Source organism: Bubalus kerabau, chromosome 4 (assembly GCF_029407905.1).
Source record: "Bubalus kerabau isolate K-KA32 ecotype Philippines breed swamp buffalo chromosome 4, PCC_UOA_SB_1v2, whole genome shotgun sequence".
NCBI classification, from domain to species: Eukaryota; Metazoa; Chordata; class Mammalia; order Artiodactyla; family Bovidae; genus Bubalus; species Bubalus kerabau.
In genome coordinates, this window is record NC_073627.1 from 18671196 (window position 1) to 18696397 (window position 25202).

Consider the following 25202-nt stretch of genomic DNA (forward strand, 5'->3'; position numbering starts at 1 on the left):
TTGGGGAAAGAGATGTTAGAAAGGTGTATACATGTGAAAGTGATAGTCAGTGGTAGCTTGGTTTTTATGGATGGAGCTACATATTGCCCTTAATGAGGTTGGAAGGCTTGAGAAGTTGGTATGAATTGAATCTTGCTTAAGGCATAAGAGGAGCAGGGAGGATTGACTCTGATAGTAATCCACCTGGAAAGAGAAGCTAAAGCTACGGAGAATCCTGCCCTGCTGAACACTAGCAAAATCTTTGTGAAAGTGCTGTTACAACTGATTTACTACAGTGTAAATTTGGATTTTGCGGTTCATCAGTGGAATGAGTCCTGTAATTTGCAGTGTCCCAGTGACGATGGTGTTTTAGATAAAGTGTTTAAGGGGCCAGATGGTCACAGTAGTCAGTCTCAGAAAGAATTTCACAAGCAAGATCTTTATTTATTTTCAGGCTTTACAGTCACCTAATGGCACTCCACTCCAGTACTCTTGCCTGGAAAATCCCATGGATGGAGGAGCCTGGTGGGCTGCAGTCCATGGGGTCGCTAAGAGTCGGACACGACTGAGCGACTTCACTTTGACTTTTCACTTTCATGCATTGGAGAAGGAAATGGCAACCCACTCCAGTGTTCTTGCCTGGAGAATCCCAGGGATGGGGGAGCCTGGAGGGCTGCCGTCTATGGGGTTGCACAGAGTCGGACACGACTGAAGCGACTTAGCAGCAACAGTGATTTAATTCTCACCTACCAGTTGGCAGTCTGGTTGGATCTCATAACTCCTGCACAGCAAGGTGATAAAAAAAAATAAGCTAATATTAATTAAAGCCTATTTATGAGCTCTTTCTTGGAGAAGGAAATGGCAACCCACTCCAGTGTTCTTGCTTGGAGAATCCCAGGGACGGAGGAGCCTGGTGGCCTGTCGTCTGTGGGGTCTCACAGAGTCGGACACGACTGAAGCAACTTAGCAGCAGCAGCATGAGCTCTTTCTAAGTGCCTTAATCGTCATAATAATATTCTGATGTAGTTGCTATTATTATTTCCAGTTATAAGTGGAAGAACCAGGACTTGAACCCACACAAGCTGACTCCAGAGCACTCACTCTTGAGTCTAATACAAAAAACTCTTCTTCATTCTGAGATTATATGTCCAAACTACCTTTTGATAGTACAATATATTTTCTTATGGTGGTGACAGAAGTTGTCAGGTTTGATATTTTTGTTTGCTTAAGAAATCTTTACCTTGCAAAATAAAAGCTAAGCAACCCAATGACAACACTAATCTCCAGTTGTTGTTTTTAAAAAAGTTGATTAGCTATAATAGCTTTAGAAATCTAAGTCTGAGAATCAATGGTCAGAAAAATGGGACTCTGAGTTAGTAATTTTTAGCATTCTGTAGAGATTTTTCACATGATTTATTTTCTAATGCGCTTAAACCAGTCATTCTTCACCTATCTGGTGCCTGACCACAAGCTGTACTTTCATCCATTTGACAAATATCCATTGTGAAATATAATTGAAATTCAGCTTTGCGGTTCATATTCTAGCAAATCATTAAAAATTCCTTATGACAAGAGCTCTAGAATGATATACAAATAATCCTTACACTAAATTATTTACAGAATATAGTCTTACAGTGACTTTCCAGTGTCATATTTGCTTAAATCCTTAGTAAACAATGGCATTACCATTTGCTGTATTTATGTCACTGGCATTTAACATTATTTGTACCTTTATTAATAGCTTTTACATAATGATGTAAAATAATAGACAATAATAGGCATTAATTTTACAATAATAGACGTTAATACTTTTCATTGTCCCTAACATATGGAGAACAAAATGGAAGAGAACAGGAATAGCCCTGCTAGAGAAGAATGAACAGGGGGGCCAGATAAAGAACTTGTCTGGCTTACTTGCTCCTCTAACTGTAATCTTGATTGTTTTATTTTTCTGTGTGTCACTGGTGACTTTAGTATCTTTGTTGGTGATTTGTCTAACAGTCTATCTTCACAGTTCTTTAGAGTCCTCATTTCCATTTAACTTTTCTTTGACTCCATCTCAGACACTTCCTTTGGTCATACCCTAGACTGCACCATGACTAATAACCACGACTTTGGGGAGCTCAGTTTTAAGCCTCTTGCTTTCTAGCCACCTCCCATTTCCTCCTTGCTTTCTTTTAGCCTACGTCTCACCCCTACTCCAGCAAGTTCAGTCCTATGGGACCTTCCAGTTAATTTACTCTGTTACTTCCCAGCTGTTTTGTCATCTCTACCCAGCTTAGATTCCATGGTCTACCACCTTTACCCGCCTCTGTGTATGCTCAGTTGCATCCGACTCTTTGCAATCCTATGGACTGTAGCCCGCCAGGTTCCTCTGTCTGTGGGATTTTCCAGGCAACAATACTGGAGTGGGTTGCCATTTCCTTCCCCAGGGGATCTTCCTGATCCAGGGATTGAACCCACATCTCCTGTGTCTCCTGCATTTGCAGGTGGATTCTTTACCTGCTGAGCCATTGCAGAAGCCCTTTACCCTCCTATGGTACGCCCTTAACGGCCTTGCTCCTCATGTTCTGTGTGTCAAGTGTTTCTCAGCTACCTGCTTACTCTGTGCCAGTACCCAGACTTGAATATGGCTTCAGAAAAACACAAAACCATGATGTTTGACCTCACTTTAAATTTAAGAACCAAATATCAAGCAAGCATCAGTATATCTTGGAATCAGTGTTTCCTAGCATTCCTTCTATATCCCCTTAGTCTATACCTGATCTTAGCCAAGAGGCCTAGAAGGGATGTATTTCCTTAGTCTTGTCAATTTCCTTCCCGCCTCTCTGAGAGGACTAGTTCGTCTCCATTCTCCACAAACATCCAACATTACCTCTTGCCTCATTCCATCCTCACCAGCAGCTGATAATTTGGAATCTTTAATTTCACTGAGGAAAGAGAAATAATCAGAAGAGAACAACCTCATCTTAATGTAACACTTGTTGAATGAGTCAAAGAACATAGTCCCAAAACTTCATTTACTCCTATATTCAGATATAATTAGCAACTTAAATTCCAAAACCAAGTATGTAAAGCCAGTTTGGGCCATTCTGAATTATGGTTTTCATTACCACCTTCCTTTATGGTACTATAACCAGGAGTGTTATATTTGTGCCTCATCCAGATAAAAATTAGGTGTTTTTAGGAAGAGATTAACAGAAGCAGTTATTAAAATAAGCAGTTAATTAACAACTCAGGAAATGAGAAGAAATGCTTTGGCACTATTTTTTTTAATTTAATTTAATTTTTTAACTTTACAATATTGTATTGGTTTTGCCATATATCGAAATGAATCCGCCACAGGTATACATGTGTTCCCCATCCTGAACCCTCCTCCCACCTCCCTCCCCATACCACCCCTCTGGGTTGTCCCAGTGCACCAGCCCCAAGCTTCCAGTATCGTGCATCGAACCTGGACTGGCGACTCATTTCATATATGATATTATACATATTTCAATGCCATTCTCCCACATCATCCCACCCTCTCCCTCTCCTACAGAGTCCAAAAGACTGTTCTATACATCAGTGTCTCTTTTGCTTATACTATTAGTCCATAAATTATGGAGGAAGGAGAAAAGATGCAAATGATTTAGAAATGAAAATTAAAGCCTCAAACTTTGTGGAAATTAGAGGGAGAATGGTGAGAACAGGCCACGTGGTAGTTTTGGATTTTGGGGTAGTTTTGGGTTTTTTTGTGGTAATTTTATTTACCCTGCAATGCTAAAGTTTTAAGATTCAGTTTTGGAAAAAAATTGGTTAAAACCCCAAAAGTCAAGATTCTTATGCCAGCTTTAATAAAATTTGTATTTGCACAACTGAGTAAGAACCTACACCTTACCTCACACTCTAAGTTGCTTATATAATTACAACAAAGAGGAGAGTTCCTCAGCGACCTGACTTTCCTATGCTGAGTTCACTTATCCAGTGGCATCTGTCTGCTCAAGCCCACTTTCTCACACATTTCCCCAGTTCCTCACATTCTTTCCAAATTTTCACATGTTTACCAGTGCCATCTCCTCATCCTGCATTCTTTAGATGACCTCAGCCCCTACTTCAGGTGATAAACAAAACCCAGCAGGCGGAACCTCAGCTCACTTCCTCTTCTCTTTACTTCACTAGTCTCAGAAGAAGTTTCCTTACACCTCTCCTTAAATCCCCCCTCTAGGTTGCCAGAGTTCTGAAAAGTGTTACCTCTTGTCTGTTCCTGCCTACACTACTTGGCTTCCTTCTCCTACCTCAGCCCCAAATGATCTGACCTAGATCAGCATGAACCTCCTGATTTTTACATCACATGTTCTCTTTCCAGGCCTCATCCTCTGTCTCTGGAGCATTTGTCCCTCTTGTCACATTCCTCTGCTTAAAGCTTTTGGAGGCTTTTCATGTGCCCAGAGCAAACATTCAAAAATATTGAACCAGGAGTTCTGATATCTTTTCTAAGCTTTCAACAAGTCTTTTTTATTTTTTTTATTTTTTAACTTTACAGTATTGTATTGGTTTTGCCATATATCGAAATGAATCCGCCACAGGTATACATGTGTTCCCCATCCTGAACCCTCCTCCCTCCTCCTTCCCCATACCATCCCTCTGGGTCGTCCCAGTGCACCAGCCCCAAGCATCCAGTATCGTGCATCGAACCTGGACTGGTGACTCGTTTCATATATGATATTATACATATTTCAATGCCATTCTCCCACATCATCCCACTCTCTCCCTCTCCCACAGAGTCCAAAAGACTGTTCTATACATCAGTGTCTCTTTTGCTGTCTTGTATACAGGGTTATTGTTACCATCTTTCTAAATTCCATATATATGCGTTAGTATACTGTATTGGTGTTTTTCTTTCTGGCTTACTTCACTCTGTATAATAGGCTCCAGTTTCATCCACCTCATTAGAACTGATTCAAATGTATTCTTTTTAATGGCTGAGTAATACTCCATTGTGTATATATACCACAGCTTTCTTATCTATTCATCTGCTGATGGACATCTAGGTTGCTTCCATGTCCTGGCTATTATAAACGGTGCTGCGATGAACATTGGGCTACACGTGTCTCTTTCAATTCTGGTTTCCTCAGTGTGTATGCCCAGAAATGGGATTGCTGGATTCATAAGGCAGTTCTATTTCCAGTTTTTTAAGGAATCTCCACACTGTTCTCCATAGTGGCTGTACTAGTTTGCATTCCCACCAACAGTGTAAGAGGGTTCCCTTTTCTCCACACCCTCTCCAGCATTTATTGCTTGTAGACTTTTGGATCGCAGCCATTCTGACTGGTGTGAAATGGTACCTCATAGTGGTTTTGATTTGCATTTCTCTGATAATGAGTGATGTTGAGCATCTTTTCATGTGTTTGTTAGCCATCTGTATGTCTTCTTTGGAGAAGTGTCTATTTAGTTCTTTGGCCCATTTTTTGATTGGGTCATTTATTTTTCTGGAATTGAGCTGTAGGAGTTGCAAACAGTTGTTGCCTCTTCCCATTTCTGGTCTCTTGTCTGGATTACTTCTGTAGTACTCAGGGATTTTTAATTTGAATTCCATGCCTGGACCTCAGAGGATATAAGAATCTTCTCAAAACTGCATACAAATTTTTGTACATGGGCATTTTTCTAGGGAGGTCCACTAGACTATTCCATGGGAAAAAAAGTAAGGGATAGAATGAGAGAACATGACATTTTAAACAAGTTAGTTCCACTGATATCTCCTTCCTCTGTGCCTGCCCTTTGCTATGTAGTTCCCTAACTCAGGGAACTGATCTCTGAGTAGTGAGGGGGCATGTAAGACATAAAGGGAAAAAAAAGTAACAGCAATCAGTACAGCTTGGCAGTCAGACAGTCTAGCGGTCAGAGATCAGAGGCTCCCAGCATCAGTGCTAGGCCTTCATGTTCTGGAGAAGCTCAGGGGAAAGCTGGGGCATCAGTAGGGAGGCAGCCTTCTGAGGCCTCTCAACCCAATTGTTCATGTGCTTCCAAAGGACTTGGAGGGATAGGAAGGCTTAATTGGCAAAAAACCCAAAGCCAGACAGTGAGGCAGTGTCCCCAGAAAAAGGTTAAGAACATTCCTCCAGCTAGACTCCCACCCTCTGGTCTTTGTTCTCTAGTCCTTCCTCTGCTCTGCCACCCGAGTTAGCTTTTAAACACACATCTCATTATGTAGCCTCCCTGATTAGAAACCTCTGGGTTTTTACAAAACAGATTAAAAACTCCTGGCATGGTGTTGAGGCCTGTCTTAGTTGGGAACCTGTCAACCTTGTATTCAGGCACTCACCTCCAAGGCTCCCAGCCACGGAAGGGATGACTGGCTGTCTTGAGAGGACAGCTTCTAGGTCCATGCCGCCATGCCTGATCTAATGCTGGTCTCTGTCTTTAGGCTGCCATTTCCCTTCCTTTGCCCAACTAGGAACCTCAAGCCATCCTCCAAGGCCCAGACTCTGTGTTATCCCTTCCCCTGTGCCCATCCCTAATTTTCTGCCATCACCCTGGCAAGATCAGTCTCTCTTGGCTAGGTTCCAAAAACATTTCATGCACATCTCTGATAATGTCATATTATATTGTAGATAACTTATTTTTATTTCTGTCTTTCCTACTAAATCAGAAATGCCCTGCAGGTATGGACTGCCTTTTTCATGTTTCTATCCCAAACACCTCGTTTCGTGCCTAGTCCAAACAGGAGCTTAATACACTTTTGTTGAATGGAATTACTTATGAAGAGTTTTATGACTCATTTAAAATTAGAGACCAATGCTTATTTAATAAGTTGAAAAGGCTATGATAATAATAGTAATAACAAAGTCCCATTTCCACTGCTTATTCAGGTAACTGCTTCCTTTGTGGAAGTGGATTTTTTAAAATCTTCACATGTAAGTGTATATTTTTTGATGTGCTTTCTTGGCATCCTAAAAAAGATGGTAGAATGATGGTTTTAATGCAGATTAGAGCTTTTATGACATTCCTGTTGATGTTATATTGAACAGATTCTATAATTTCACAGATCTGTATTATAGATTATATATAAGTTCCATGGATGTACGTTTTATCTCTTTCTTTCAAATTTCATGGTAATATCTTGTGGGTTAATCGTTTCATAACATCTGAGTTAATTTAATTCAAAACATATTAAATTGAGCATTTCCCACATACAAAAACAGTTACAGAGTTAAAAATCTAGTACTTAGATATTATGTAGTTTGGCCAAATTTGTAAAGTCCCAGTGTTTCCAAAGGCATTTTTTTTTAGGTATTTAAATTATCTTAGCCATTAAAGTAAATACTTTTGTGGAGAGCTTCAAATACAAAATAAATACTTTCAAATAAGAGCTTCAAATAATTTTTTAAAAAAATCATCTTCTTGCCCCCCATTTTCTCTGAGTTTTGTAGGAAAGATGTCAACAATTTACTTGTTCACCTATTTATTGAGTATATATTATGTGCTAGATATTAATGCTGAGTGTTTGCAATTCAGAATTGATGAGACAGCACCTGCCTTGAATAGTTCACAGTCTAGTAGAGAAGAAAGTATAAGGACAAATAATTGAGATTTAAACCTTGGAGAAGAGGAAGGAAACTCCTCCTCTGAGAACAGTTGCTGAAGTTGAGAATGGAGATGTCTGCAGATAAATCTGTAGATAAAGAAGCAGGGATGCAAAGAGAGTCTGGATATGTAATTAAGGTTACTAATAATCATGTCAAAAGATAGGGAGATTAACCTGAATTATCAGGGTGGACCTAACATAATCACAGAAGGTAGCTTAAAGCAGAAGAGGAAGGCAGAAGAGAGAGATGTGTCAGAAAAAGAAGCTCAAGAGATCTGAAGCGTAAGAGAAACTCAGTCACTTACTGGAGGGAGACCACGTGGAAAGTATCAAAAGAAAACAGGCAGCCTCTGGGAGAAAAGACGAACCCCCAGCTGACAGCCAGCAAAGAAACAGGAATTGCCGTCTTACAGTCACAAGAAAATGGATTCTATCAACAACCTGAGTATACTTGGAAACTGATTTTACCCAAAACCCCATTGACTCACACCTTGATTTCAGTCTTATGAAAAATGGATCTGAGCTACTCAAACTTATGACTTAAAGAACTGTTAGATAATACATTTGCAGTGTTAAAAAAAAGAAAAAAGAGGAAGCAGGGAGCTAAACAGAATTCATACTTGATAGATTTTTTTTTTTTTAATGTGCAAAGTAGAAATCTAAATCATTTCTAAGAATTAATGACATGGGTAGCACTTGAGAACAGTGACGATCTGGATAATTACTAAGGAGAATGGGAGATTAACAGAAACGAGTGAGGGGTGGCATGCAATACTGAGGAAGCAGTGAGAGTAGAGCTGAAATCAGATAGCATGAAGCTCTTAGGATATCAGTCAGCATAGTGGTGTAATTTTCTCTGGTCTTGCTCTGTGACCAATGTTTAGGTGCAATAAAGTCATATTGTGTTCAGGGCTCCTGAGGTAGGTATAACAGAAATGTAAGAATGCCAAGGAAGCAAGAGTCCTTGAAAGAAAGTATGGCTTAACTGGAAGGAAGTGTGGTTAGGAGGAAGTTGAGAAACTTGGAGAAGGTTAAGAGACTGGAGATGGGGCTAAGCTTTGGTACTTTGTAGGTGTTAAGTATGTCTTTGTTTTCTCCTTTCTGGGTCTTCTCCCCTTGTGCCTGTTTCATTCCCACCACCTCCATTTTTCTCTGCTATGGTTTTTTACAAATAGTTTTAAGTCAAACAGTAGTGGTTGGCTTGGAGTGGAAGATTATGAGCCAGTTTCCAGAGTTCCCAAAGAAAAGCAATGCCAAAGAATGCTCAAACTACCGCACAATTGCGCTCATCTCACACTCTAGTAAAGTAATGCTCAAAATTCTCCAAGCCAGGCTTCAACAGTACGTGAACTGTGAACTTCCAGATGTTCAAGCTGGTTTTAGAAAAGGCAGAGGAACCAGAGATCAGGTTACCAACATCTATTGGATTATCAAAAAAACAAGAGAGTTCCAGAAAAACATCAACTTCTGCTTTATTGACTATGCCAAAGCCTTTGCCTGTGTGGATCATCACAAACTGTGGAAAATTCTGAAAGAGATGGAAATACCAGACCACCTGACCTGCCTCCTGAAAAATCTGTATGCAGGTCAGGAAGCAACAGTTAGAATTGGACATGGAACAACAGACTGGTTCCAAATAGGGAAAGGAGTATGTCAAGGCTGTATATTGTCACCCTGCTTATTTAATTTATATGCAGAGTACATCATGAGAAACACTGGACGGGATGAAGTATAAGATGGAATTAAGATTGCCAGGAGAAATATCAATAACCTCAAATATGCAGATGACACCACCCTTATGGCAGAAAGTGAAGAAGAACTACAGAGCCTCTTGATGAAAGTGAATGAGGAGAGTAAAAATGTTGGCTTAAAGCTCAACATTCAGAAAACTAAGATCATGGCTTCTGGTCCTATCACTTCATGGCAAATAGATGGGAAAACAGTGGAAATAGTGATAGACTTTATTTTTGAGGGGCTCCAAAATCACTGCAGCTGGTGGCTTCAGCCATGAAATTAAAAGACGCTTGCTCCTTGGAAGAAAAGTTATGACCAACCTAGACAGCTTACTTAAAAGCCAGAGACATTACTTTGCCAACAAAGGTCAGTCTAGTCAAGGCTATGTTTTTTCCAGTAGTCATGTGTGGATGTGAGAGTTGGACTGTAAAGAAAGCTGAGCACCTGAGGAAAAAAAAAAAGCTGAAGAATTGATGCTTTTGAACTGTTGTGTTGGAGAAGACTCTTGAGAGTCTCTTGGACTGCAAGGAAATCCAACCAGTCCATCCTAAAGATCAGTTCTGGGTGTTCATTGGAAGGACTGATGCTGAAGCTGAAACTCCAATACTTTGGCCACCTGATGCGAAGAACTGACTCATTTGAAAAGTCCCTGATGCTGGGAAAGATTGAAGGTGGGAGGAGGGGACAACAGAGGATGAGATGGTTGGGTAGCATCACCAACTCAGTGGACATGAGTTTGAGTAAATTCTGGGAATTGGTGATGGACAGGAAGGCCTGGCGTGCTGCAGTCCATGGGGTCACAAAGAGTTAGACAGGACTGAGCGACTGAACTGAAGTGAACTTTCAGAGTTCACTTCAGATGTGTCCCAGTAGATTGGATCCTGAGGGTGCCTGGTGGTGCTGGCCTCTAGGAGAAGCTCAAGGCTTATCCCCTTATCTCCTTACCCCTTATGCCCCAAGGGTGGGACAAGGGCAAAGACATTTTATAGGCTACAGTTCTTGAAACATGAACTTACTCTTGATGAGAAGGTTAATAATCTAAGCCTTCATATGTTTCTACTAAGTTCCCCTTGTCTCTAAAATTCTAACCATAAGCATAGATCTCATCACTTTCAAGAATTTAAAAGGGAGTCCCTTTCTGAAACAAAGAAGCTGTGGCCATACAGGCAACACCAAGTATCTTCCTCCTTAGAATCTAAAATTTCTAGTTAGAGTTGGTTGAATCTTGTGGTTTTCTTTATGTGAGTCATTAAATATATTGTCATAATTTTCTTAAAGATAGAGATTTTTAAGGTTTCATTCCAAATGAGAACATTTTCCATAAAAACTTAACTATATTCCATTTCCAGAAAATTTCCTGTTCACCTGTAGTTTTGAGTGTAACACTTGAAATCTAAGACTTTATTATTTCACAGAGTGCTTTTTTGGTGTAGTATAAAGAAACTCATAAGAAAAGAATCAAGCATCTTAAGTGTTGTTGTCATTTATGTGATGATTGAAACCCAAAGTTCTGGTGTAAAACGTGTTGTCATAATTTACAGTTTGAAGAAATTGTAAGTAAAATTTATTTAGAACCGAAACTGCAAGATAGATGAGAATTCCTAGAGTGAATAAACAGAAACCAAAGTTCCTCTTAATCTTCAGAAATGGAGTAAATGCTTGCATAGAGTGAGCTCAAGAAATTCTAGGGAGTCTTAAGTCATTCAGTCTTGCTATTTTTTTTGTTGTTAATGATACCTTTAATGCATTTAGCAATGGTTGCCTTAAAAAGAATTGAATACTGTTCTTTGGAAGCTTCATTTTCTTCTTGGTGGCTCTGAAAAAGCAGGTTTCTCATTTGGCATAGTCCTGTGAAATAGGGCATTCAGCTTTATCCACAAAGTCTGTAACATCCATCTGGATCCTGTGGATTGCTCAGTCCCCACCCAACTCAGACATGTCTGCCCTTTCTTCCAGTACTTGTATTGACAGGCAGACCTGTAATTTCTATGACTAAGATATAGTTTCCATAGCTATTGTATCATAATAGATTTGTGTTGAGTTAAATTTGCCTGAAAACAGATCTCTCTTTTCCCCTGCTAGTTTTAAAGTAAAGGATAATGAAAAAGAAGTAATAGTTCCTAATTAGCTATTTAAGTCAAAGAGACATTTTCACAGTTAAAAGTATTTGTTCTAAACTAAATCATAATTCAGATATACTTTTCCAAAGACCTTTAATTGGCAGCTTTCCCCCTCAACTATTGGTACTGGAGTAGGAATTGTTCGTGGAATATTCTATTTTAAAAAGAGCTTTAGTTCATTCTTGTTATGTTTATAGCACCTGGATATTAATGTATGTTAATGCGATTGCTGTATTTTTCCTAACATGCATATGAAGAAAGGAAATTTTGATGTCTTACTTATTTAGTTGATGTAAGACTGTTCTCTTTTCCTTTTAGGCTGCAAACATGTTAAAGGCATCCTGTTATATGGGCCTCCAGGTTGTGGTAAGACTCTGTTGGCTCGACAGATTGGCAAGATGTTGAATGCAAGAGAGCCTAAAGTGGTCAACGGGCCGGAAATTCTCAACAAATATGTGGGAGAGTCAGAGGCTAACATTCGTAAACTCTTTGCTGATGCTGAAGAGGAGCAAAGGAGGGTAATGCTAATATAATTTAGTAAAAGTTTGTTGTCATTTATGTGATGATTGAAACCCAAAGTTCTGGGTGTAAAACGTGTTGCCATAATTTACAGTTTGAAGAAATTATAAGTAAAATTTATCTAGAACCGAGATATGTCACTAAGCTGGGATTATGGGAGAGTTACATGTTGTGAGCAGATGTCAGTATCCACATTTAGAATACAAAGATGGATGGTGATATAAGCCAAAAGTTTTCCCAAAACATATCATGAATATCTTTTTAAGTGACACTTTTGTTCCACATTATTTCTAGAGTCTTGAACTCATTTATCATAAAAGAGAGAAGTTAAATCCATAAAGAGACTTATAGAATTATGTATGTGTAAAGTTCTTGTGCAGAAAGCTAGTTTACTTACCACTGACCCAACTCAGCTGTAGAATGACAGGTATATAAGCTGTTAGGTCACAAAGGAAAATTTGATTTGGGTCTTAGAAAAATAAAATAAAATTAACTAAAAATCAAACCAGAGTTTACTAATTGGGATGGCTAATTTTGTGTTAGTTTTCTGGGCCCTAGGGTGCCCAGACATCAGTTAAACATTGTTTTGGTTGGGTTGTGTTTACCATTTGAATCTGTAGACTGAGTAAAGCAGTTGTCCTTGCTAATATGCCATCAGTTGAAGACCTGAAAAGAAGACAAAGGCTTACCCTCACTTGAGTAAGAGGGAATTTCCTTCTGCCTGACTGCCCTGAGCTGGGACATCAGTTTTTTTCTGCCTTCAGACTCAAACTGAAACACCCACCCTTCCTGGCTCTCAAGCTTACAGGCCTTTGGATGAGAGAGCCACACCATTGGCTCTCTTGTGTCTCCAGCTCACCCAGTATAGATAGTAAGACTTGTCAGTTCCCATAATTCTGTTAACAAGTTCCTTATAATTAATCTCTAGATAGGTAAAAAGATAAATCTAGGTCTAGAATAAATATATTTTTTAAAGCACCAGTAGAATAGATAGAATACATCTATAGATGTATTGATTCTGTTTCTCTGGAAAACCTTGACTAATATACTAGTATTAACGTATTTGTTTCATTAAAGAAAAGTTGAAAAACAATGTCATGAGATTTCTGGTTCTGGAAATACAGTAGAAAGCATGAAAACATACAAAAATCTTCAAATGCTGGGTAAAATATAATTAAAATATTTTCAGAAGAACAATTGAGCTATCGGGAAAGAAATGTCTTCAGAAATTAAAAGAAAACTGGAAATTAAAGTGCTAAAGATAATGAGCTTCCTTTTTTGGTGCTGGTAATGTGTGCCTTTGGGTTTTAGCATCCACTAGCTGACTCATTGGCAAAGTCCCTGACACTGGAAAATATTGAAGGCAGAAGATGAGGGCGTCAGAGGATGAAATGGTTAGATGGCCTCACTGGTGCATTGGACATGAACTTGGGCAAACTTTGGGAGATGGTGAAGGACAGCGAGGCTTGGCATGCTGCGGTTCATGGGTTGCAAAGAGTTAGACATGACTGGGTGACTGAACAACAACAAGGGGGCATAAAATGAGCCCTTGAACTTACTTAAGATGTGGACTAGGAACTGGAACCTCCAAAGTGACGGTATCATCAGTGGAGAGAAATGACTAGAAATTATTTCCCTACCAACACAGAGAAATGACAGAATTGTTCAACTATATGCCTGGGTTCTAGAGTGGAAGCTAAGGAATCTCACATGGCAATTCTAAACCATGGGTCTTTGGCTTATGCTTAGGAGGTGGCAGGGGGAGACATACATATGCACACCACCAATATACTTTGAGGTCCCCAAATTGGGAAGTTAATTTTAAAATGAATCCTGGATTAATGATCCCACATAGAGGTGTTAGATAAAAGAACACCCCAAAGGGTCCTCCACCAAACCCAGGCTACAGGAGCTTCTCACAGGGAAAGCTAAAATATTTCCAATAAATAGAAACATCATCAAAATTTAAAACTCAGCAACTAGATTCAGCTGGAGAAGGCAATGGCACCCCACTCCAGTACTCTTGCCTGGAAAATCCCATGGACGGAGGAGCTTGGTAGGCTGCAGTTTATGGGGTCGCTAAGAGTCGGACACGACTGAGCGACTTCACTTTCACTTTTCACTTTCATGCATTAGAGAAGGAAATGGCAACCCACTCCAGTGTTCTTGCCTGGAGAATCCCAGGGCCGGGGGAGCTTGGTGGTCTGCCGTCTATGGGGTCGCACAGAGTCAGACACAACTGAAGCGACTTAGCAGCAGCAGCAGCAATTAGGTTCAGCATAAGCAGTAGCGTCAGCTGAAGAGAGAAGTGATAAACAGAAGAATAGATCTAAAGAAATCACCCAGAATGTGGCACAGAGAGATACAGAGATGGAAAGTATGAAAGAGAAATTGAGATAACAGAACTAAAATAAGAAACCCAAATAGAATAGTATAGAGACAATATTCAAAAATAGAGTGGCTGAAAACGTTCTAGAATTGATTTTAAAATCTTGAATTTATAAATACTTAAATTCATGTAGCACCATGAGTTCAAATGGGAAAAGTAAAAATTAACTTCTATGTAGATGCGTTGTAGTGAAACTGGAGAATGCCAAAGCAAAAAGAGAAACGTCTTAGTATTAGCAATGAAGAAATGATGATGACATCCAAAGAGATATCCATTATGTTGACAGTAAAGTTTTTAACAATAGCAAGAGAGATCAGAATACAGTGGAAAGATATCTTCACAGAGCTGAGTGAAAATAACTGTCAACTTAAAATTTTATATCCAGTTTAATTCTCATTCAGGAGTAAGATAGAATGAAGGTATTTTTTCAGATAAAATCTAATAGAATTAACTATTAGAAGCTTCCAACAAGTCACAGAAGCTTGTTGGAAGAATGTGAAGCAGGATGTACTCGAGACTGAAAAATATTGAACCCAGGAGTGGATTGGGTACTAGAAACAATGGTGAGCAATGAAATTGGTGAAAATGTAGATAAAATTTGGAACTTTAACTTCTGGTAGTTGCAGATTAGGTAATTTAAATTGTGCCTGCCACTGAACACTACCAGAAAGGCTCAACGAAAAGTTTTATTTATTTTTTTGCTTGGAGGCATCAAGAGCGTACAAGATCTATGGGGAGAATGGAGGCCCAGGGGGAAAAGGTCCCAGTGTATGGGGTCACTCTTCCTCTGGAGAAATGAGCCAATTCTGGAGAGAGTTGCTAAACAGCTCTGTAACCCTTTTGACTGGCTAGTGAGTGAATGTAAGGGGAAAAGAGATTAGAGCCCATGGCCCACAAAGAGGGGACTCTTGGTGAACCTGCTCACTTTTGAGTTGGGACCATGAAAGGCTACGCCATAGGAGCAGATGTTAACCAGAAGTAGACATGCTCTTACAGAGGCTACAGATAAGCTTTGAATTGTGTCATTCTCTAAAACTAGGCTGAGGGTTCCTAAACGATTAGTGACCCCAGCATTTGGCAGAATTGTACATCCTTCCTGGAGGAAGGTAGTGTCATGTAAGGTCATAAACTGCTTCTATAGTTTGCAAATGCAGTGCCTGGCTTATAATAAAAAGGAATCAGATACACAAAGACATAAACACACACAAGGAAAAACAAAAGGTGATAGAAATTGGGCCTCAAGGTATTGGAATTCTCAGATATAGTATTTTAAGTATACTTACCACGTTCAGAGAGAAAAAAGATTGAAAATTTTGGCAGAGCATTGGAAAATGTTAAAAAAAAAAATCAAGTGGAAATTCTGAGAATGAGAAAGTAAGTAAATTAACTCACATTGAAGCAACAGAGTAGACACATCCAAAGAGAGAATTAGTGAACCAAAAGATGTTAAACAAAAATAACCAGAAACAAAGGATGAAAGGCAATAGAGATAAAACCATGACAAGGTCTAGTGCACATATTTAAATTTCCAAAAAGTCAAGAGAAAGAGAACAGAGCAAAAGCAGTATTTGAAGAAAAAGAGGTTTAGAATTTTCTAAAACTGCTGAAGAACATCAGTCCATGGATTCCAGCATATGAACCTCAAGCAAGAGAAATACCAAAGAATTCTGCATGTATAGATGATCATTATTAAACAGCTGAAAACAAAAAAAAAAAGAGAGAAATCTTAAAAACAACTAGAGGAAAAAAGTGAATTATTTTTCAATAAGCACAAATAGATGGCACTTGTCTTCTCAGTGACTTAGCTGGTAAAGAACCTGCCTGCAGTGCAGAAGACCTGGGTTCAATTCCTGGGTTGGGTCAATCCCCTGGAGAATGGCTACCACTGCAGTCTTCTGGCCTGGAGAATTCCATGGATTGTATAGTCCATGGGATTGCAAAGAGTCGGACATGACTGAGTGACTTACACTTTCACACTTTGTCTTCTCAAAAGAAACGATGAAAATCAGAAATTAGTTAAATGCCTTTTTTTAAGAGAGTAACTTGTCAACCTAGAATTCAGTCATATAAATATACAATAAATTACTGTATTATAATAAAAGTAAACAGACTATGGCAACCTATGGACTATATAGTCCATGGAATTCTCCAGGCCAGAATACTGGAGTGGGTATAGCCATTCCCTTCTCCAGGTATCTTCTCAATCCAGGGATTGAACCCAGGTCTCCCACATTGCAGATTCTTTACCAGCTGAGCCAACCAGGGAGACCCAAAAATGCTGGAGTGGGTAGCCTGTCCCTTTTCCAGTGGATCTTCCCAACCCAGGAATTGAACCAGGGTCTCCTGCATTGCAGGTGGATTCTTTACCAGCTGAGCTACCAGGGAAGCCTGGCTGTACACATAGCTATTCATATTTGTAGATATCACAAATGAATGTTGAGCAAAAGAAATCAGACAAGAAAGGATCATCTGTGCTGTATGATTTCATTTATATAAAGCTCCACTAAAGTATAGTGTTTAATGATACATGTTCCTTAGTTGGTAAAACTATAAAGGAAAGAAATAGTTACCATAAAAATCAGATTGTGGTGCCTTTGAGGCATGATGGGTAAGGGGTGTTGGGGAATGGTGGTAAGGGGACACTGCCAGGATGCTGGCACTATTCTAGTTCCTGTTAAGGTTACATGGATGCTCATTTTGTGACAATTCCTTCAGACATGCATACACATTTGGGGAACTTTCCCTCTGGGTATGCCTAATTTCACAATGAAAAGGTTTAAAAGAGGAAAATTTAATAAGCTTTCAATGTACAAAATGATAATGATGATCAGTACATATATATTTTAAGGGTAGAACTAAAATACAGAACAAACCATGTGGTAAGTGGGTTGAATTCATATAGGATCCTTGTATTGTTTGGGAAGAAGATGCTGATGTTAATTAACATAAAACTTAAGTCATATGTTTATATGAAAATTGTATATAGTTCTCAAGCTTTTCAAGGCATGAGGGGGAGCTGAGGAAGGAATAAATAAAACTCAAATACTTAACAAGCAGGAAGGGAATAACATGACTCAAAGTGTGAAGACACTGAAAATGTAACTTTTAAAAAAGATTTAACTTACAGCAGCAGTCAGAATGATAAGGTAACTAGGATTAAATCTTAACAGGAAAAATAAAGGATAAAATTATAAGCAGTTTTGAATTTTCAAGAGCTAGTAAATGGTAAGATAGAACATGTTCATATGGGAATCCTAACATATCACAAAAATGACAGTTCTGCCCATATTAATCTGTAAGTGCTTTTCCAGTCAAGAGTAACATGAATTTTTTGGAATTTAACAACTTTTTAATTTGGATGCTTGAAGTGTCATGGAAATTTTCGAGAATAATGAAAACTTACTTATTCAGGTATCAGAACTTACTGGAAGGCTGTAGTAATTGAAACAATCTCTTTTTTCCTACATTTGTCTTTTGGGGGAGGGCTATGCTGGTCTTTGTTGCTTCGAAGGCTGTTCTCTAGGTGCAGTGATCTGGGGCTACTCTAGGTGCAGTGCATGGGCTTCTCACTGCAGGGCTTCTCTAGTTGTGGAGCGTGGGCTCTAGGCATGTAGGCGTCAGTAGGTGCAACTCCTGGGCCCTAGAGCGTGGGCTCGGTAGTTGTGATGCACAGGGTTAGTTCCTCCACAGCACGTGGGATCTTCATGGACCAGAGATTGAACCGTGTATCCTGCATTGACAGGTGGATTCTTTTCCACTGAGGGAAGCCCAGTAATTGAAACAGTTTTATATATGCATGTAAAAACAGACCGAAGAAACTGAGGAACATAGGAGGAACTTATTATGTGAAAAGTGGCAATACAAATCAGAGGGGAAATAGTATACTGTTCCATAAATGGGACTGAGATCATTGTCTTTGTGGAGAAAGATAAAGTGTAGTCCTTATCTCACTTCATACAAAATTACAAAATGGATTTGCAAAAAAACAAAATTAAAACTTACAAAAGAAAAGTTTTAGAAGAAGAATAGGGAAAAGCTTTAAGAATTGACTCTAGGAATGAATTTCATTAATACAGAGAAATCAAAGACATGGAAAAAAATGTTAATTTGGTTACATTAATATAAAGAAAATTCTTTGTCAAATTACACGAAATACAAATGTCTCAAACTAGAGAAGATATTTAAAGTCCGTATAATCCACTAAGAATTGGCATCTTCTATAATGAATTCTCTGTAATAACTCCTATATAAGAAGTAAGAGGCTCTATATAGTTAATAAAAGCAAGACCGGGAGCTGACTGTGGCTCAGATCATGAACTCCTTATTGCCAAATTCAGACTGAAATTGGAGAAAGTGGGGAAAACCACTAGACCATTCAGGTATGACCTAAATCAAATCCCTTATGATTATACAGTGGAAGTGACAAATAGATTTAAGGGACTAGATCTGATAGAATGCCTGATGAACTATGGACGGAGGTTCCTGACATTGTACAAGAGACAGGGATCAAGACCATCCCCATGGAAAAGAAATGCAAAAAAGCAAAATGGCTGTCTGAGGAGGCCTTACAAATAACTGTGAAAAGAAGAGAAGTGAAAAGCAAAGGAGAAAAGGAAAGATACAAGCATCTGAATGCAGAGTTCCAAAAAATAGCAAGGAGAAATAAGAAAACCTTCCTCAGTGATCAGTGCAAAGAAATAGAGGAAAACAACAGAATGGGAAAGACTAGAGATCTCTTCAAGAAAATTAGAGATAGTGTGGGAACATTTCATGCAAAAATGGGCTCAATAAAGGACAGAAATGGTATCGACCTAACAGAAGCAGAAGATATTAAGAAGAGGTGGCAAGAATACACAGAAGAACTGTACAAAAAAGAGCTCCACGACCCAGATAATCCCAATGGTGTGATCACACACCTAGAGCCAGACATCTGGAATGTGAAGTCAAGTGGGCCTTAGGAAGTATCACTACGAACAAAGCTAGTGGAGGTGATGGAATTCCAGTTGAGCTATTTCAAATCCTAAAAGATGATGCTGTGAAAGTGCTGCACTCAATATGCCAGCAAATTTGGAAAACTCAGCAGTGGCCACAGGGCTGGAAGAGGTCAGTTTTCATTCCAATCCCAAAGAAAGGCAATGCCAAAGAATGCTCAAACTGCCGCACAATTGCACTCATCTCGCACGCTAGTAAAGTAATGCTCAAAATTCTCCAAGCCAGGCTTCAGCAGTACGTGAACCGTGAACTTCCATATGTTCAAGCTGGTTTTAGAAAAGGCAGAGGAACCAGAGATCAAATGGCCAACATCCGCTGGATCGTGGAAAAAGCAAGAGAGTTCCAGAAAAACATCTATTTCTGCTTTATTGACTATGCCAAAGCCTTTGACTGTGTGGATCACAATAAACTGGAAAATTCTGAAAGAGATGGGAATACCAGACCACCTGACGTGCCTCTTGAGAAACCTATATGCAGGTCAGGAAGCAACAGTTAGAACTGGACATGGAACAACAGACTGGTTCCAAATAGGAAAAGGAGTATGTCAAGATGCACAAACCCCATGACCCATGAGTGCTCTACTTCAAGACAGCTACCCTAGAGAAATACTCTTGCACTTATGCACAAAATGACATGTATCAGAATGTTGGTTGTACTATATGCAGTTGGGGAAAAAGTAGAGACATCTTGATTCTTCCCAGTAGGAAATAGAATATCATCTTAGACATTAAAATAAATAACAGATGTACGTGGGCCAATATGAATAACACCAGAAACATAATAACATCAGGTTTTTTAATCTAGTACTATTAAACTCTGTCATTTTCTACTTCTTCTAATTTTTGTTGGTGGTAAAAATAAGTTTTAAACATTGCCTTTATAACAGCACTTCTACTGCTTCAAATCTATTTGTTGGGTGTTTAATCATTTCAGTTTTACCCAAGGTGGTTTTCTCCCCTGCATTCCAATAAGTTCTTGTTTATATTCAGGTCTCTAGCTGTCTCAGCTGCATTGGGTCCTAGTGTATTACTGCAAGTCTAATAACTGATCTCAACTCTAAGGACAGTCCCGGAGCCAATTCAGTTTTACATTCATCCCTTGTGTCCTTGTGTCAGTTGCTCAGTCGTGTCTGACTCTTTGCGACCCCATGGACCATAGCCCAAGAGGCTCCCTGTCCATGGAATTCTCCAGACAAGCATACTTGAGTGGGTTGCCATGCCCTTCTCCAGGGGATCTTCCTTACCCAGGAATCGAACCCAGGTCTCCCACATTGCATTCAGATTCTTTATCGTCTGAGCCACGAGGGATTTCATCCCTAACACTACAATAGTTTTTGTTTCAAATATCTTTGTACAGCTCAAAATACCACGAAAAATAGTCATTACCATTTACTATCTGGATTGAAAGAACTCCTTTTTAAAAATTACTTGTAAGTTAATTTACAGATCATTTACAAACATAAAAAAGGGAAGCAGAGACTATTAAACTATTTAGTAAGAGCTTAAATATAGAAAACCAAATTTTTATCCCATATTTTCTTGATTTTGAAGACAACTGTTGACTGATCAGTAGATACTAATATATATCCAAAATGGGCAGGACCCTCTGAATGTAACTGTTCATCAGTTGTCATGCATGAACTTGTACACTGATTGTAAATTTCAAATGACATCTGTCATAGATTATAGTTTATCATTACTTCTGGTTCTTGTGTCATCAAGACAATACTTGAAGATTTTTTTTTTAATTTGGCTTATAATTTTGTTGAAAAGAGGATGGCCATCAGACACTCTATAATTGCAAAATATTTTTATTTTTAGGTTTGTATACAGCTTTTTAATGACCAGTCTAATTTTTTAATGTCTACATCATCTATTTCTTCTTGTTATTTTGTAATACCTGCCTTCAGCATCTGTTGTCTTATTCATCCTTGAGTTTGAGACAGTCTATTAGGATACCATCATCTAAAGGCACATAGTCAGATTTACTTAGAGTGATCCATTTCATCATCTTCCTTAGCATCTCAGGTGCTGCTATCTCACTCTTTGTATTCATCTAGATTTATCCAATAATTGCAGAATGTTTTCCTCTGTTGATTTTCTTTTCTTTGCCATTACAGCCATAGAATAAAAAAATCTGAACTGTGTTCAGTTAAAGCTAAAATCATGCAACAAAGATAGTGGATGGTGTCTAGACTTCTTTTATACCTTTTTGAAAGCAGATATAATACTTTGGGGCACACAGTAAAAATGCTGAAAGTTGATGTTATCTGATATTTATTTCACTATTGCATCATCCTTCAGAGAAATACCATCATTCTTTCATTATTTTAATCTTTTTTTAGCATAGTTAGGACTAATTGATGAGTAATGATAACATAATGTCTAGAATGTTGAAATAGCATAATATATCTTGCTGCTAAGTCACTTCAGTCGTGTCCGAGTCTGTGCAACCCCATAGACGGCAGCCCACTAGGCTCCTCTGTCCCTGGGATTCTCCAGGCAAGAATACTGGAATGGGTTGCGATTTCCTTCTCCAGTGCGTGAAAGTGAAAAGTGAAAAGTAAAGTCGCTCAGTCATGCCCGACTCCTAGCGACCCCATGGATTGCAGCCTACCAGGCTTCTCTGTCCATGGGATTTTCCAGGCAAGAGTACTGGAGTGGGTTGCCACCGCCTTCTCCATAATATATCTTAGATTTATAAAAAAGATCCAATGGATCCATACAGTAATTGCAAGATAGAATGAATTTTATTTTATTTTATTTTGACTGTGCTGTATAGCTTGTGGGATCCTAGTTTGCCTATCCAGGGATCTCACCTGGGCCCGGTGAGTGCAGAGTCCCAATCGCTGGACCACCAGGGAGTTCCCAGAATGAGTTTTGTTCTATTTTTTAAAAAACATGATTTCTGAAACTTCTCTGGTGGTCCAATGGTTAAGACTCTGCACTTCCAGAGCATGGGGTACAGGTTCAATAACTGGTTGGAGAACAAAGATTCTACATGCCATGGGGCATAGCCAAAAAATAAATAAATAAATTTCCCCCCTTTTTGTTCCTGTAGCAGACTTCTAGGGGAAAAAAACAGGCAATATCAATTTTTATAAATATTAATACTGCTTAACAAAGAAAATTAAAAACAAAAATTGTGTTTCTAATGGACCCTAATGGTATACTGAGGATTAAACATCAGGTGCAGGTGAGAAGCATTTTATAAGATCTGTTGTGATAGTTTCTATATAACCGTGTAGGTATCTTTGTTGCTGATTTGAAACTTGCAGACAGTTTAAATATGACACTTAATAATAAAACTGAGTTGGCAAAGAATTTCTAGGCAAGTATTAATCATAGCTAGGTTTTTCTGATATACTTTTCTCAATTCTTACACCCAGAAATGGCTTGGTGTATTCAGCTAATGACCCCATGGAGAGTATATATGTGTTACATAATAAAGAAAAGCATCACCTCTGTGATTCTGGACGGACCAGGCTGACAAAGACGAACACTTGCATATAGGTCAAACTAGCTAAATATAGAACAGCCATTTTCCAAGGCTGTTGCCAGGGGCTCAATGGCATCAGCTGTTTCTGTGGGGGAAGACTTTGCAGATAAGAACAGAGCTAGAAGTCAGTGAATTGAAGAGGATTGCATTATGGAACTTTAAACTTTTTGGTAAAGGGTTTATTGATGATTCAGCTATATTAATCTGTGAACATTAATCTTGACATCTTCCTTACCCAATTCCTAATTTATTACAATAAGAACTTGCCTTTAAATAACGCACCTGTAGAAATTGATGTTATTGTACTCCCTAGGTTGGGGGAAGGGACCTGATGACAAGTCTCAAGATTAGCAAGGTTCTGAAAAGGTCAGAATTGTACTGAATTATGTTTAGGGAAGATTGCTCCTGTGATCATTAAATCAAGCACAGTGTTCTTATTGTCTCTGGCTTCCCTTCCATACAGATGATTTTTGAGGTTGGACTGAGAAGGAAGTCATGATTCCAGTGGTAACATAAGGCACATTGACAGCAAAATTCATACATTATAACAGCTTTTTGTTTTATGCTGTATTGACAGACAACCTTGAATAAAGGTGTCTTTAAAAAAAATAGCATAAAATCTCACAGCTTTTCAGTCACAGACAGGAGTGTCCTTGTCTTTTATTGAAGACAACAAGAATTAATACTGTACTGTCTAGAATTTTTTGGCAAAGCTAAGATTGTAGTTTCAATTCTTCATTCTCTATCTTCTCTACAGATAGAAAGGTGAATAGGTTGGTGTTGAAGTTTTTTTAAGCAACAAGCTATCATTTATCTTTAGATAACTGTTCAATAAATATGGCAATAACTGAGAAATTAAGTTATTTTTTCAGACTTTAGTTTTAAAACATTGTGGAAGGAGAACAATTTGTAAGTTATATTCCGGAAAAAAAATATAATGAAGCTTAGTTAAATTTTGAAAACCTTGATGAACACATGACTGTCATCTTGCATAAGAATGCATTAAAGAATGAACAGTATTCCAAATAATATAGAATGTGTGATAAGATATTATATTTTTTATTATGAAGTAAAACTAACTTTTCTGAATTTTATGAATTTTGACGTGTACCGTTTTATGAATTTTGACATGTGTATAGTTTCATGTAATAATCACCAAAATCTAGATGCAGAACATTTACATCACCTCGCAGAATTCACCTGTGCTGTCTCTTTGCTAATAACTCTTGGTAACTACTGATCTGTTGTCTATCCCTATACTTTTGTCTTTTCAAGTGTCATATAAATGGGACCATAGTATGTAACCTTCTGAGAAGGGCTTCTTTCACTCAGCATATGGCCTTTGAGCTTTCATCTTAGTTGTCACATGTATCAAACATCCCTTTATACTCTTGAGTAATATTCCATCATGTGGATGTACCATAGTTTGTTTATCCACTCACCCGCTAGAGGGCATTTGGGTTGATTCTAGTTTGGGGCAGTTACGAGCAGAGCTGTTGTAAACCCAGGAGTGGACTTGCTTGATCACACTATGTTTTATCTGGTTTTTATTTTTTTTAAGTATATATTCAGGTGTGTTTTAGATCCTTTCCAATTTCCTTCAGGTCATTTTTAGAACCATTTTTCTTCCTCCTTCTGATACAGCATTTCATCTTTCATCTTTGTCATGTTTCCCTGATCCTGTTTTCTTTGGGTTGACTTTACTGGAATCATCTTCTGGTACTGTAGCCCAGAATCTGTCTGGCTTTTATATTCCTCCAGCTTAATTATATGATTCATCTCCTTACAGAATCTCATTTTCTGCTATACTCTGCCATTTGTAGGTGACTTTCACATTTATCTTTCTATCCTCTTTTGTTCAGTTTATATCTTGTTATCCTGAAGACATTTCTAACTAGATGTCCTGTTAACACTTCAGTCTTCTCATGGTAGAAATTTAAAAAAGAAATTTTTTCCCTTCCATCTTTTCCCTTCTTAGCTTTCTTATCATAATCACAGGCAATTTATTAACGTTTGCTGTTACTTCCCCTTTCCATTTGCAGGCAGTAACCAAACCTAAGACTTTTTTTTAGTCATCACTACTCCTGTCACCAAAAGTCTCTTAAAAGAATCTGTTCACTTCATTTACATTCCAGTGTTTCTCGCTGACCTTCCAACCGCATATTTCTCCTTTTCCATCCTAAAGTCAGGATTAAAATCATCTTGTATAAAGAGCATTCTGCTTTTGCAATTGTGTGTGTGTGTGTTTGATCTTCTCTGCTTCTTTAGAAAGGCCTGTTTCTGGATTTTAGTCCCTATTGTGACAGTACTGTAACTGTTGTTTCTCATGTTGGGTAAATTTTATTATCCCCTTTATAGGGCCTGGATTGCCCCCTTAGCCTTCTGCTCAAGTGGCCCTGCATGC

The 25202-nt window shown here is 38.5% G+C and overlaps 1 protein-coding gene across 4 annotated transcripts in view; it reads left to right on the top strand.

The window, feature by feature from the left end:
• NSF (N-ethylmaleimide sensitive factor, vesicle fusing ATPase) overlaps positions 1-25202 on the top strand; it is a 148313-nt gene that overhangs the window by 63429 nt on the left and 59682 nt on the right. For all 4 annotated transcript variants that reach the window (XM_055575627.1, XM_055575628.1, XM_055575629.1 and 1 more), the window contains exon 9: positions 11719-11918. In XM_055575627.1, coding sequence (XP_055431602.1) covers positions 11719-11918 — 200 coding nt within the window. The remainder of the gene's footprint in view (positions 1-11718; positions 11919-25202) is intronic.